Genomic DNA, 15,235 nt, shown 5'->3' on the forward strand with positions numbered 1-15,235 from the left:
TCCCTCCCGTGCTCCTTATAACGTTAACCCCGAGTGAAAAAAGCTTCCGCACATGTTAATTGTGCTATATGATTGCAAGAGCTAAATTCAAGCGATTATCAAAAGTACTATGCAAAACATGGTGAGAAAATTCATTACGCTGTGTGTGTATGGTTCTACACCATGTTTATTTTGTAACATACTTCCTATATACTGTATTTTGACAGATGTCGTCTCTGGATAACTCTGAAAGGACGGCGTGTCTTTAAGAGACAACGATCCCCATTCGCCCCAGAACTTCCCATGCCTATGCCCAGAGTCGTTGTTACCATACGCAAAAGTCCAAGTGCGAGAGGGTACCGTGTCGGTGGTTACACAACAGACAATCAATCGGCCGAGCGGAACCAACGATGCATAACCGCATCTGAGATTGAATTAGATAACCAATCAGCACAGGCCATACACCCCAGCAGTCTTGTGCCGCCAACAGAACAGACATAATAAGTCAGGACACGGTTTCCAATCATTTAATCCTCTCTTTTCCCACTTATGGAACCACCTTCCACATTCTTTTCAATCTCATTCTTCTCTCACGGTCTTCATGACACCTGTTCACCACCATCTCAGGTCATCTCACATCCAGACATAAATCTTTTCTACACCTATTAAACCACCCACACCAATCCTAAAATTTTGCTTAAGTATCCATCTTTTTCACCACTTGCATTCTCCCTTAACCCTCATCGTTACCTGCATGCATTGTTTGTCCATCCCCGTCTACCTTCTCCCTCCGCCCTGCTGTAGGCGTTTCCTCTTTCTCCTACTGTTCTCTTTATGTTGTGTCCTCATCTGTTCTGTGTCCTAGCTTTTTCACGAGCCTAGACCTTGTATTTTAAAAAGAAGGCTTTTAGTGATGGTAATCAAAATGCAAGTATTTACAAGGAGAGAAAACAATCGTCTGTGGGAGGAACCGTCTGATCGGCCTGGGTCTTGGCGTGATATTCTTCAGCAGGAGTTCACCAAACCTGTTTGAGGTGGTTTCAGGGCGCCCGTGAAGATAATGGGCTCATGACAGCCTTGGATTTTAATAATAATAATAATTCATTTATTTTGTATAGCGCTTTTCAAGAAGCCCAAAGGCGCTTTGACAGAGTGCAAAACATAATGCATAACAATACATGAAAACAACAATTGCAAAAAGACAAGAATCAATAGGGAAATATTTAAAGCAAAAGGAGGGAGAAGGAGAAGAGATAGTCAGGGGTTAAATGCTGTGGGTTGAATGTTGAATGCAGTGTTGAACAGGTGGGTCTTTAGTGATGTTTTGAATGTGGTGAGTGAGGAGGAGTCTCTGATGGTGTGAGGTAGTGAGTTCCAGAGGGTGGGAGCAGCGATGGAGAAGGCCCTGTCCCCCCAGGATCTGAATTTGGTCCGGATGGGGGGGGGGGGGTCAGGAGGTTGGTACCAGCAGAGTGGAGGTTGTGGGTGGGAGTGTGTCTGGAGAGGAGGTCAGCCAGGTAGGATGGGGCCAGGTTATGGAGGGCTTTGTATGTCAAGAGGGGGATTTTGTACTGGATTCTCTGGGGGATGGGAAGCCAGTGAAGCTTGTAAAGGACGGGGGTGATGTGGTCACAGGTCCGGGAATGGGTGAGTTTGGTCATTGGTCATCATTTGCCACAAAATTTTGTCTCACGCGTTCATGAAGCAATTCGAAATGTTTTCAGGGCCTGTGAAGAAAATGTGCTTGTGATACTGTGAGATGCGGTAATGACTTGGAGAAAAAAAAATAGAATGAGAAAAATGACTTTTGGGATTTCTAACTACACAATCGCAATGCAGACCTATAAACACGGACTTTAGAACCCTGCCAGCACGGAATCGCTCCTAGCCCAATCAGCACGGACTATCCCCTCACCCTATCAGTACGGTCTATCCCCTCGCCCTATCAGCATGGTCTATCCACTCACCCTATCAACATGGTCTATCCCCTCACCCTGTCGGCACAGACTCGCTCCTCGCCCTATCAGCATGGTCTATCCCCTCACCCTATCAGCATGGTCTATCCCCTCGCCCTATCAGCATGGTCTATCCCCTCGCCCTATCAGCATGGTCTATCCCCTCGCCCTATCAGCATGGTCTATCCACTCACCCTAGCAGCATGGTCTATCCCCTCACCCTGTCGGCACGGAATCGCTCCTCGCCCTATCAGCACGGACTATCCCCTCACCCTATCAGCACGGTCTATCCCCTCCCCCTGTCAGCACGGACTATCCCCTCACCCTATCAGTACGGTCTATCCCCTCGCCCTATCAGCATGGTCTATCCACTCACCCTATCAACATGGTCTATCCCCTCACCGTGTCTGCACAGACTCGCTCCTCGCCCTATCAGCACGGTCTATCCCCTCGCCCTATCAGCACGGTCTATCCCCTCACCCTATCAACATGGTCTATTCCCTCACCCTGTCGGCACGGAATCGCTCCTCGCCCTATCAGCACGGACTATCCCCTCACCCTATCAGCACGGTCTATCCCCTCGCCCTATCAGCATGGTCTATCCCCTCACCCTATCAACATGGTCTATCCCCTCACCCTGTCGGCACGGAATCGCTCCTCGCCCTATCAGCACGGACTATCCCCTCACCCTATCAGCACGGTCTATCCCCTCGCCCTATCAGCATGGTCTATCCACTCACCCTATCAACATGGTCTATCCCCTCACCCTATCAGCATGGTCTATCCCCTCGCCCTATCAGCACGGTCTATCCCCTCACCCTGTCTGCACGGACTCGCTCCTCACCCTATCAGCACGGTCTATCCCCTCGCCCTATCAGCACGGTCTATCCCCTCACCATATCAGCACGGTCTATCCCCTCACCCTATCAGCACGGTCTATCAGCACGGTCTCTCCCCTCACCCTATCAGCACGGTCTATCCCCTCACCGTATCAGCACGGTCTATCCCCTCACCGTATCAGCACGGTCTATCCCCTCGCCCTATCAGCACGGTCTAGCCCCTCACCCTATCGGCACGGTCTATCCCCTCACCCTATCAACATGGTCTATCCCTTCACCCTGTCGGCACGGACTAGCCCCTACCTGTTTAGTGATACAACAGCATATTAGATGCATCCGCATAGACCTGCAGTGTCATCTGTATTACTGACTTTATTTCATGTTCTTTTTAATTGGAATATAATACATTATTGGTAACTAGCCTAAACCCGTGGAACATCCACGGAAGGGAGGATGTGGTGTATGGATAGAGTGTACCATTATGGATGGCATAGGGGATTTGCAGAAAGATGAGAATGAAGAGTGCGTATATGAACAACGATCGCCGACACCGGCACAAGTGCATGCTCTGGAGTGTCCACTCAGTGGACGGCTTGCTTTCGCCTTCGCCTGTCCAATCAGCGGACGGCTTGCTTCGCCTTCGCCCAGCAGACGCCAATACGATGGCGTCGTAAGATGGCGTCGTATCGGCAGTTAATCGGATGCTTTTGGGCCCCAACGTCGGCTAATTCAGATTTTTCGAGTATGTCTGTACGTGATAAACAAAGAGCGCGGTTCGTAGATCGTAAATCCATTAGTGCCGTGGGCATCGGGTCACTGGGTGCGGCGTAAAAGGGATAACAAAGTCGAGTCCTTACGCTATTATTATATAGATGAATGAACCAAAGTACTTTAACACATGAGTTGCACATGACAATTGAATCACAATTTATCGCATAATACTATTTACACAACCCTCTATAATTCTCCCCCACACCTCAAAAAAAACCCAGAAACAAGTTTTAAAAACATTTTAAAAAATGAAACATTTGGTGGGATTAAATTCCAAAAAAAAAAAAACAGGTAGGAAGAAATAAGAAAGAATGAAACCACAATAGGACACCACTATCCTTTTATGGATTGCCATCACGACATATTTTAACATTTTTGTCACAGGTGACTATGTGCGTGGCATTAGTAACTATTGTATGAAGATGTCAAGAACAGGGAGATGTACGTTTGTTGTTACTAGGGGGCCCGTTAGTCAGTTGTACCAAATTTTCATTGGTCTTCACGGCCTTGTAGCATACCGGCCTGCCGTACTCAAGGGGGTCTTTTGGGTTCTCTGGGGCTTTTGGGTCTTTTGGATCATCAAGGACTTTTTGGGTCCTTGGGGACTTTTGGGTCATTGAGGACTTTTGGGTCTTTTAGGTGCTCAGGGACTTTTGGGACATTGTGGACTTTTTGTGTCCTTGGGAACTTTTGGGTCTTTTGGGTCATTCAGGACTTTTGGGTCATCTGGGTTATTGGGGACTTTTGGGTCATCAAGGACTTTTTGGGTGCTTGGAAACTTTTGGGTCATCAAGGACTTTGTATGAAGGGCAGGTCCATGGCGACCGATCCACACTCGGACTGTGACCACTCTGGCCTGACAAATCTGGGCAGCAGGAAAGAATGGGGAAAATTTGGCCCCTACTTGTGTTGGCGGGGGGGGGGGGGGGGGGGGTACAACCACCATGAAGAGGCATCCATGATAGTTGTAGTGTGAGTTCGTGTAATTGTATATTTTATTTGCTGTGAGGTTGAGACGGACAAATGTGAAAAGATGTAAAGTGGCAATCCGTAATGGCCGCCCTGATCATCCAATCATTGTGACGATGGAGACAAAAACACAGACTGGATCATCAGGATATCCGAGCGCTCGGGTCTACAGCCATGGCCTGAGTTCCGGTTATGGACACCAATGGTGCGGAGTTGGGATTAAACACAAAATTCATTTGATGACGCATTGTACGGGCTCAGGTCGTTTGGGCGGGTTAGGTATAACTGCCAAGAGACAAAGGACATCGCACCACGAGACACGGACAAGCCTGTAGATTCCATCAGTAAGATGGACAAGTCTGCATCGTCCATGAGGCGCACCATGTCTCCTTCATGGTCCACGTAGTTGAGAATGAGGTCGTCTTCACCCATTTCCTTTCTGGAAAATGGAAGAACGTGTTAAAAATTGTCTGTGGAATGTCAGCTCACCTGAAAACGATGTCCCTGGCGTGTGGCAGGTGTGGCTCACCTATAAACTATCTCCCTGGTGTGTGGCAGGTGTAGCTCACCTGAAAACGATCTCCCTGGTGTGTGGCAGGTGTGGCTCACCTATAAACTATCTCCCTGGTGTGTGGCAGGTGTAGCTCACCTGAAAACTATCTCCCTGGTGTGTGGCAGGTGTGGCTCACCTATAAACTATCTCCCTGGTGTGTGGCAGGTGTGGCTCACCTATAAACTATCTTTCTGGTGTGTGGCAGGTGTGGCTCACCTATAAACTATCTCCCTGGCGTGTGGCAGGTGTGGCTCACCTGTAAACTATCTCCCTGGTGTGTGGCAGGTGTGGCTCACCTGTAAACTATCTCCCTGGTGTGTGGCAGGTGTGGCTCACCTATAAACTATCTCCCTGGTGTGTGGCAGGTGTGCCTCACTTGAAAATGATCTCCCTGGTGTGTGGCAGGTGTGGCTCACCTATAAACGATCTCCCTGGTGTGTGGCAGGTGTGGCTCACCTGAAAACTATCTCCCTGGTGTGTGGCAGGTGTGGCTCACCTAGAAACTATCTTCCTGGTGTGTCGCAGATGTGGCTCACCTATAATCGATCTCCCTGGTGTGTGGCAGGTAGGCCATTTAATGTGTGTGCAGTCCCTCAGGTGGACGTTAAGATGGCTGTCCCTTGTGCTAGCGTTAGTTGGAGGATGTTAAAGATCCCACGTTGTACTTGGTGGAGACATCACCTACATCCTGGACATATTGCAATTTCCTGCCCAAAACCAGGTTACACCTGCTCATGATGTCAGTTCTCATTAGTGTGGGCCAGTAACACCTGCACTATAAAAACCACCTTTAGAGGCCATTTTTCCCCGCAAGCGGGGGTTGGCCTTTTTCGGGGACCGTGGTTGTTGTTGTTTTTTGGTCCCCTTTTTGAAGCAATGTTTTACGGCTGGATGCCCTTCCTGCCGCCAACCCTTTTTGTCGCCTTTTTACGACAAACAGGGAATTACCAGTGAACTGGTACTCAATTTGCCGACCTCGGAAGGATGACAGGCTGAGTCAACCCCCCTGGCGTTAATTCAGCGATCGACCGGGATTCGAACCCAGGATCCTAGGATCCTAAGTTGGCACCCTAGCCGCTAGCCCAACACCAGGGTTTGTCTGGCCTGACTCAGGTAACTGCACTATACATAACTCACCGCAGGGACATATTAACACCTGCACTATAATAAACAATATTACACCCCCAGATTTGGCTACAAAAGGTAACTATGGCATTACCTTTGGTGACAATGGCTTGAAAAACAATACAAGTGTTTGCTACAAATGGAAATTTAAATCCAATGTTTTTATTCCTCTGGTGACAAAGTCGTCGGAGCCATAGTGTGTCCGTCCGTGTTATCGTCACCGTGATATAATTTATAGTGAAACTCGGTACAAGATTGAATACAAATATTAACCGATTCGATTATGGGGTTAAAGGTCAGAGGTCCCGTTAGGTATAAATGCGGTTGCCGAGCTAACTTGCTATCTTACTGACTTGCTAACTTGCTAACTGACTGACTTGCTAACTTGCTAATTTTCATTGGAATCTCCCACGATGAAGCGGATTCTGAGATCCTTTCACTCACTCACCGCAGGTAGGTAGGTGGTCTTTCTGTCTTCTACCGACTCCTCTCCGGCCTTGCTCCCCCAGCTCTCTCTGTGCTCTGTCCCCCAAATATTCCTGCAGGTCGCACAAGATCTGCCTGCAACCCTCTTATGGTGAAATTGCCAAAATCAAGACTCTCTGCTCACCTTCACTCTTTCATTCCTCTTTCCTCCTGCCTCTGGAACAAGCTCCCCCACTCCCTTCAATCCCACTCTCCCCTCCAGGTCTTTAAAACAGCTGTTCACCACCATCTCTTATCTTCCCCCATCCAAAACCTTGATCTTTTCTACCCCCGTTAAAACACCCCAAATCCGCCTCTTTAAATCCCCAACTTCTTTCATGAAATTCATAGTCATGTTAATTTGCTTTATACCGTGTACCCCTCCCTCCTCCCCCAGCTCTCCCCCTTCCACAGATCTATCAACATCCTTGTTCTCTACTGTTGTTGTGCTTGTGTGCTTCCCTCTCTCTCTCCATCTTGTCTACCGCTCCCTTCATTGTATGTTGTATGCGTCTGTGCATGTTTTCATGTTCAATGTGTTAGCTCTTACATGAGCCTTGACTCTGTATACAAAAAAAATAAAAAAACAAGACCGGAAGTCTAACAGCAGTCTCAGATCTTGGAGACGGCGGCAGGGATTTTCGAAGCTCCACACGGTCTCCACGTTTTTCGAAGTTAAGTCTGTTCACAATTGTATTTTGTCGAAACTGTATTTATCTTTCGGTGTGTGAAGTTATTGTGTGCAACTTTGGTTGTTTCTCGGTGTTTATCTTTCATAAATTGATCGTCTGTTTGCCGTGTCGCGAGCAAGGCCTTTGCCGCGTCGCGAACGATTTGAAATCGAAGTTAAGTGATTGTTCCCATTTGTATTTTCGTTAAAACTGTATTTATTTATGGTGTTGTACGTATATTGTGTTCCGACGAAGATTTTTCGGTGCAAATCTTTCATACCTGTATTGAAAATCGTGTTAATTCGTGTCGTGTCTTGAGGCCTTGTACAGTGTGCACTGTACAACCTTGAGGCTTTGTTTTTCTCAGCGGTCCGTCGTTTGTGATCCAATAACTTTCGTTCTCTGTATTCCCAGTCTTTTCACCCATAGCCTACTTCCTTGTGTAAATCTCAACTCAAAAAAAAAAAAAATTTTCCTTCTCTGTTCTCATTCGTTTATTCATTCTTATTCGTTCGTTCGTTCTTCGACCACTTTTTTCTCCCCCATTTCCCCAGATAGTTTTCACTCATTAACCTTCAATGTTTACACTTTCCCCTCAAGTTATGTATTCCGTCATATTTTATAACACCTTTTTCTTCTTCTTCTTTAAAAGGCTGCTTTCGACTTGCTCACCAAATCAATTCATCCCAAAAAAAATATCCATCTCCTATAGTGCCTTTTTTCTACATTCCCTAAACTCTCCTGCACTCCATCCTCCATCCAGCGTCCTTAAACGTATTTTTAACTCGTAGGTCACAAGAAACTCATTTTGCAATAAATGTTCGTTTCCCATAAATCGTACACTTTCAAAAATCCAATCTCACCCCTCCCCTCCAAATCTTCCCCATAACCCCTCCCCTCCAAATCTTCCCCATCACCCCTCCCCTCCAAATCTTCCCCATCACCCATCCCTTTCAAATCTCCCCCCTTGCCCCCTCCCTCCTAAACTACCCCCTCACCCCTCCCCGCCAAGACGCCCCCTCGCCCCTCCCCTCCTAGACTCCTGCCTCACCCCTCCCCTCCAAATCTCCCCCATATCCCATCCCTTTCAAATCCCTCCCCTTGTCCCTTCCCTCCCAAACTCCCCCCTCACCCCTCCCCTTCAAATCTCCCCACCCTCATTGCTTCTCAATTTCCCCCCTCTCACTCCCCCTCCTCAAAGCGTCCTCCCCGCTTCTTCCCCCTTCAAACTCTCACCTCCATCTCCCCCAACCTTCTGCCTCGCTCTTCCCCCTCCTCAAATAACACCTCATTGTGGCTCACCCAATCACCATCAAACCTTTTGTCCGCCCCATCCTTCCCTTTCTCCGAGCTATTCTGAAATCTCTGACACACCTTCAACAGCTCTCCCTACCTCTTCCACCTCTTCCACATCTTACCCTACCCCTCCTCCCCCCTGTTCTGTATCTGATGCTCCCCCTTCCTCTTCATTAACGGTATGGACCTCAAACATCCGGGGCCTTCGTTCAAACTTAACTGATCTCTCCATACAGGTTGCTTCTGTCAAACCAGACGTGATCTGCTTAACAGAAACTTTCCTCCTTTATGATGTCTCTGATTCCATAGTATCTCTCCCGGGCTACTCCCTCCTCCGGTATGATAGACCTGAGCCTCGTCCTGGAGGCGGGGTTGCTATCTTTATCAAAAACTCTCTTCCTCACTCGCCCTGCACTGCACTCTCTCCACCTCACCCCCAGGAATACCTCTGGCTACGGCTTCCCCTTCGCTCCCACCTCTTGTTCATATGTGTGTTGTACCGTCCACCAAACAGTGATGACTCCATCTACATCTCGCTGTCTGATGATATGGACCAACTTCTATCTACTCATCCCAACTCTCTCTTCCTCATATGTGGTGATTTCAACTGTCATGCCAGTTGGCTGGGTGTGGGTACCTCTCTCACCAGCCATGGCTCCTCAGCAAAGGACTTCTGCGACTCACTGGGACTGACACAATCTGTCAATTTTCCGACCCGGATCTCAGTCAACGGAACATCTTCTCTTCTGGACTTGGTTATGACTAACTTCCCTGAAAATGTCTGCTGCTCTTCTTCTGCTCCGATCGGATCATCTGATCATGTCCTTGTTAAAGTGGACATCTCTCTGACCATCCTCAGGGAGCCTGCTCAGCGTCGACGAGTCTGGCATTTCACTCAGGCCAACTGGCACGGTCTTCAAGCAGCCATCAATCATCTGGACTGGTCTCCCATCTCTACCACCTCTGACATCAACTCATCCTGGGAATTCTTCCAAAGTAAATTGCTCTCTCTCATGCACAGATTTATCCCATCTCGTCTTCAGTTGTCATACCCTTCCTCCCGTCCATGGTACACGGAATCTTGTGGTGAGGCTGTTGCCCAGAAACAACTTGCCTTCATCTCCTGGAAAGCAAATCCAACGGAAGGAAATCTCACTTCCTTTCACAAAGCCCGAAACAAGTGTGTGTCCACCCTCAGGAGAGCCAGGAAACAATATCTCTCCGTTCTCAAGACCGAACTCTCTTATCTGTCTCCCTCTTCCAAATCCTGGTGGCGTCTGGTCAAATCCGTTTCTGGTGTTTGTTCCCCCTCCATCCCCTCCCTTACCTCAAACGGCTACACAGCTGACTCCGCACGTGAAAAAGCTGAATGCCTCAACTCTGTGTTTGCCTCTAAATCTTGTGTCCCAAACCCATCCCTCTCTGTACCCACCATACCCAGTCGTACCCTGCTGCTCCTGGACTCCGTGTCCTTTCCTCCTGACAAGGTGGAAAAGTTTCTGTCAACCCTCGACTCTGATTCTGCAACTGGACCCGACGGCATCAGCCCACGGGTCCTAAAATCCTGCTCTGCTGCTCTATCTCACCCTCTCTCTGTTCTCTTCACCCTCTCTTTTGCTCAAGGTCAACTGCCATCTGCTTGGAAATCAGCCAACATCACCGCTTTGCACAAAAAAGGTGCAAAAACAGATCCTAGCAACTACAGACCAATCAGCCTTCTCCCAATTATCAGCAAAGTCATGGAATCCATCATTGCTTCGGATATGAAATCTTTCCTCTTCTCCAATGGCTTGATCTCTGATCATCAATTTGGTTTCAGACCAGGTCACTCTACTCTGGACATGCTGCTTCTGCTGTCTCAACAATGGATGGAGGTCCTCAATGCCAAACAGGAAATTAGAGCTGTCTCCCTCGACATATCACGTGCCTTCGACACGGTCTGGCACCCCGCTCTGCTCACCAAACTCTCCTCCTTTGGTATCCATGGAAATCTCCACGCATGGCTGGCGGACTTCCTCTCTAGTCGTCGTCAACGTGTGGCCCTGAATGGGTTTCTCTCATCTCCTCTTCCTGTTCAGGCTGGAGTTCCCCAAGGCAGTGTTCTGGGCCCCGTGCTTTTTCTGGTCTTCATCAATGATCTCTCTGACTCTCTCGAAAATCCTCTCTATCTCTTTGCTGATGACTCCACTCTCTGCCGCTCCATTCCTCTTCCCTCAGATCGGCAGTCTGCTGCCTCCTCACTCTCTGAAGACCTGGACAAAATCACAGACTGGTCAAACAAGTGGAACATGTCTTTCAATCCTGACAAATCTCACACTCTTACTATGTCTCTCCGAAAAGATCGACTGGACAACCCTCCCATCTACTTTCTCAACAATCCTCTCCAAGAAGTTCTGTCACTCAAGATTTTGGGTCTCACTATCTGCCATGATCTTTCTTGGGAAAACCACATTTCCAAGCTGGCCTCCAAAGCCAGTCGCCGACTGGGCATCCTCCGTCGTGCGAAGTCCTTCCTCGGCACACCTGAGCTCCTCACCACATACAAGGCTTTCATCCGCAGCTCAATGGAATACTGTTCTCCCCTATGGGCCGGTGCTCCTGCCTCACACCTAGCTCGGCTTCACGCTGTTGAAACCAAAGCTTTCAGAATTATTGGAATCTCCCGCGATGAAGCTATCTCTGAGGGCCTTTCACTCACTCACCGCAGGCAGGTAGGTGGTCTTTCTGTCTTCTACCGACTCCTCTCCGGCCTTGCACCCCCAGCTCTCTCTGTGCTCTGTCCCCCAAATATTCCTACAGGTCGCACAAGATCTGCCAGCAACCCTCTGATGGTTAAACTGCCGAAATCTCGGCTCTCTGCTCACCTTCACTCTTTCATTCCTCTTTTCTCCCGCCTCTGGAACAAACTCCCTCACTCCCTTCAATCCCACTCCTCCCTCCAGGTCTTTAAAACAGCTGTTCACCACCATCTCTTATCTTCCCCCATCCAAAACCTTGATCTTTTCTACCCCCGCTAATTCACCCCAGATCCACCATGTTTGAAATTCCAACTTCTTTCCTGGAAGTCCTGGCAGTGTCCATATGTTTTATACCTCTCCCACCGCCCCCTTCCCACGCCCCCCCCCCCCCCCCCAAAGCCCTCGCCCTCTCTCAGATCTCTCGATGTCTCCATGTCTCTCGGTCCCTGCTCTCAAATGTTGTGTTTGTGTCCTTCCCCCTCTCTCCCCATCTTGTCTACCGCTCCCTATGTTATATGTTTTATGTGTCGGTTTGTCTTTCTGTGTGATTAATGTTCGCTCTTTCACGAGCCTCGATCTTGTATACAACAACAAAAAAAAAAAAAAAAAAAAAAAAAAGCGTAGCCAGGCTTGTAAAATATTATAAACCACAAACACACATGATTAGCTTTTTAAACAGTCGCTAATGCTGTTTATAACATTAATTGGAATCAAAATGGCGGTGTGTGGAGTCAGCCACCATATCACCGTAATGACATCAGATGTAATCACATCACCCTGTCATGTGAGCAGATCCTCAGCTCTGATTGGTGTATGTTTGAGGGGACATACATACATTCAGACGGACAAACACTGTCTAAACGGCTTTGTCCGATGGGCTACATCATAAAAATAAAAAACAGTGATGGGATTTTGACCAAACTTGGTATCTTAATATAATAGAGTAAACGTATATGGTTATGTATGTTTATATGCACTAAAAACGTCTTCTTCTTCTTCAAATACAATTAGCACAAAACACAGTCCATGAACTCTTAATTACGTTTAGACTGCTGAGACCCCTCAGACCTTTGACAACTCTTTAAGTCCCCGAAGACCCTTAAGATCACCAAGACCCCTGAAGACCCAAAATACCCTTAAAGACCCTGAAGACCCAAAATACCACGAAGACCCAAAACACCACAAAGATCAAAAATACCCTTATAGGCCCTGAGGATCCAAAAGACCCTGAAGACCCAAACTACACCGAAATGGTTAAAGATGTCTATCCTTCTGAAGCGACCTGTGGCGAGGCGTGCGGAGCACACCGAGTCACGCTAGTAAGTATGTATTATGATGAGATGAACTGATTGGATTTTTGCAGCAATCGGTCAAATATCAGAGTCTGTAATAGGTTTTCATTACAGCAACAACTTAAGAATGGCTGAAGGGAACTAAGTCGATCTTTGTGCAACTATGTATAATGATGTAATAATGTGGGCGGAAGCATATCAGTCAACGTCGCGATGTCGAAGAGTGCCGTTTTGGTTCTTAATGAACTAAAACGAAGACCATGATTAGTTTCACTGGAACTGCTGATTCATGTGAAAACAAGGCTTACCTTACTACTTGCAGGATCGCTGAGTAACTTGGTCTATTTGCCAAGTCTTCTTTTATAAAGATGTCACTAGGAACAAAAAAAACCACAAGTTTTAATCAATTAAAAATGCATTTCCAGGTTGCATGCCAAACGTGTGTATTCACAGATTTTGATTTTATTCAAATTTTACTTTATAAGTGTTCGAGCTTATGGAAAATCTTCTGTATATACAGATATTCAAAAAGTTATAGCAACGAGATGCTCACTCTGGATAGCAAGACATGGCAAAAAGTAAGACAATTTAAAAGAAGTAGATTGCATCTCGAAATCCAAAGCCCATCCACGTCCATTTTGTACTCAAACTAAATTTTGACAAAAACAACAGTTAAAAAAAAGCAAAAATTTATGAATTAGTGATCTCCATATTCTCATAATTAGTTTGTTTAAAATTTGATGACAAAAGCTCAAATGGTTTAAAGGTTATGGCACACACACACACACACACACTCACAGGAAACACACACACACAAAAGCTCAACTAGGCCAGCCACACACACCTTGGCCAAAAGAGCAAGACAAAGGCTTTGGGTACTTTGCAATGAGTGGCCACCCTCTTGACTCTTTAAGACCTCTCCACGATCTACAAAACTGAGGTCAAGAGTGTCCTGGAATATACATTACATCTGGATTGGAACATCTGGAACACTTGGGAAGTTTGACTCTATTCACAGAGCTGCTACCTTCATCAGCTCACCAACACAGTCCATGTTCATCATCTTCAGTCTCATGGACGTTCTGTGGCCGAATTACATACGCTTCACAAAATGCGCTGTGACAACTCGCCGACCTGCTTCAACAATCGTGTAACCATGCCAAGCAACAAAATGGACGTGCTATCACAGTGAAACCATCACCACTCATGATGTGTGCTGCTCACATCTCAAAAGTTAAAAATAAAAAAGAATCACCACTGATGGAAGGAATTATGGTGAAGCGATGAGCTGCCATACACATCAAACCCACACCAGTGTTACAGGAAACATAGGGGTATACTGCACTATGGACCACTGGTGCTCACCTGGTAGAATACACAGTATACTGCACTGACAAAGTATTTTAAACCAATTTGAATGGTTTCTGGAAGACAGGGCACCATGTAGAATCATGCTAATATAATCATAAGACTTAAACAAACAAAAAAAATACCTACTTTGGGGGGCAACCCCTTCCTCTCCCCCCAACCCCATATACCTCCTAAGACCCCAATTTTCTAATGCCTTGAACAAACGTTGGTACATCATGTGTGATTAAGGTTGTGGTGAAGTTTCATCGAAATTGCATGTGTAGTTACTTTGAAGAAAGCAAATACCTATTCTGGGGGGGTTGGGGGAGGAGGTCGGGGGACTCCCTCGATAGTCTACTGCGCAGGGATACAGTATGCCACCTCTCGAGCACTGAATGGACACAGTTTATATGAGCCCTCTCAAGGTCATTCCTTTCCAGCGGATCGTCTCGTCACTCGGCTCGAGACAATACAACATATTTCATCACATTCTCCCTCCGTTAAAATCAAGCAAGCCATAAGCAATTAATCAAGCAATTAATCAAGCAATTCCAAGTAATATAGGGCAGTCTAATAATACACACAATTCCTACCAACCAAGACGCTGCGGTGGCTGATACAGACGACCTGAACGAGTGCGATATATCCCCTCCGGGTCAGTTCCTTTACTACCCGTACCGGGTAGTTTGTCCTCACCTGATAGGATTATTTGCGGACTAGCTTTCACCGTTTGAATCGGCGAACTAGGTAACAAAGTATCATCTCCGATCATCCCGTTCTCAATCTTCGGCAAATCATACGACTTCAATTGATCGGGCCCTGCAGTCCCATTCACTTTAGTGTCCCTCTCATTCAGCATCTCTCCGCTGGGCGCGAGGTGTCAGACCGATACTGTAGTCTCTCTCCCGTCCTGTAATCTGATGTGCGTGTATTCTGGGTTGGCTTCTAAATGTGTACGTTGTCTACCATCGGCACGTACCTGCTGTGCCTAACCGCTCGCTTCAGCAGAGCTGGACCTTGCTCTGCCAGCCATGAGGGTAGCGATTGCCCACGAGCGCTGCATCGCTGGTAGCGAAATAAATGCTCGTGGGGAGTTTTGTTCGTCGCGGTTTCAGAGTAGTGCTCAGATGGCATGCAATTCCTCAGGTAACACTCACTCCCATGATTGCACAGGTAACCCGCGTGTCTTCAGGCTCATCGTAACGGCTCTCTATACTATACCGTTGTATCAT

At 47.2% G+C, this 15,235-nt stretch overlaps 1 protein-coding gene across 1 annotated transcript in view; it reads right to left on the minus strand.

Moving 5' to 3' along the window:
- Nucleotides 1–3,260: 3,260 nt before the first annotated feature.
- Nucleotides 3,261–15,235, minus strand: part of NCF4 (neutrophil cytosolic factor 4) — a 47,113-nt gene continuing 35,138 nt past the window's right edge. The window contains exons 10-12 of the mRNA XM_068127108.2: nucleotides 12,962–13,027; nucleotides 4,825–4,952; nucleotides 3,261–3,521 (exon numbers count right to left, since the gene is read on the minus strand). Coding sequence (XP_067983209.2) covers nucleotides 3,391–3,521; nucleotides 4,825–4,952; nucleotides 12,962–13,027 — 325 coding nt within the window. The 3' untranslated portion in view covers nucleotides 3,261–3,390. The remainder of the gene's footprint in view (nucleotides 3,522–4,824; nucleotides 4,953–12,961; nucleotides 13,028–15,235) is intronic.

The sequence above is a fragment of the Myxine glutinosa genome, chromosome 10 (assembly GCF_964187855.1).
Source record: "Myxine glutinosa chromosome 10, kmMyxGlut1.1, whole genome shotgun sequence".
NCBI classification, from domain to species: domain Eukaryota; kingdom Metazoa; phylum Chordata; class Myxini; order Myxiniformes; family Myxinidae; genus Myxine; species Myxine glutinosa.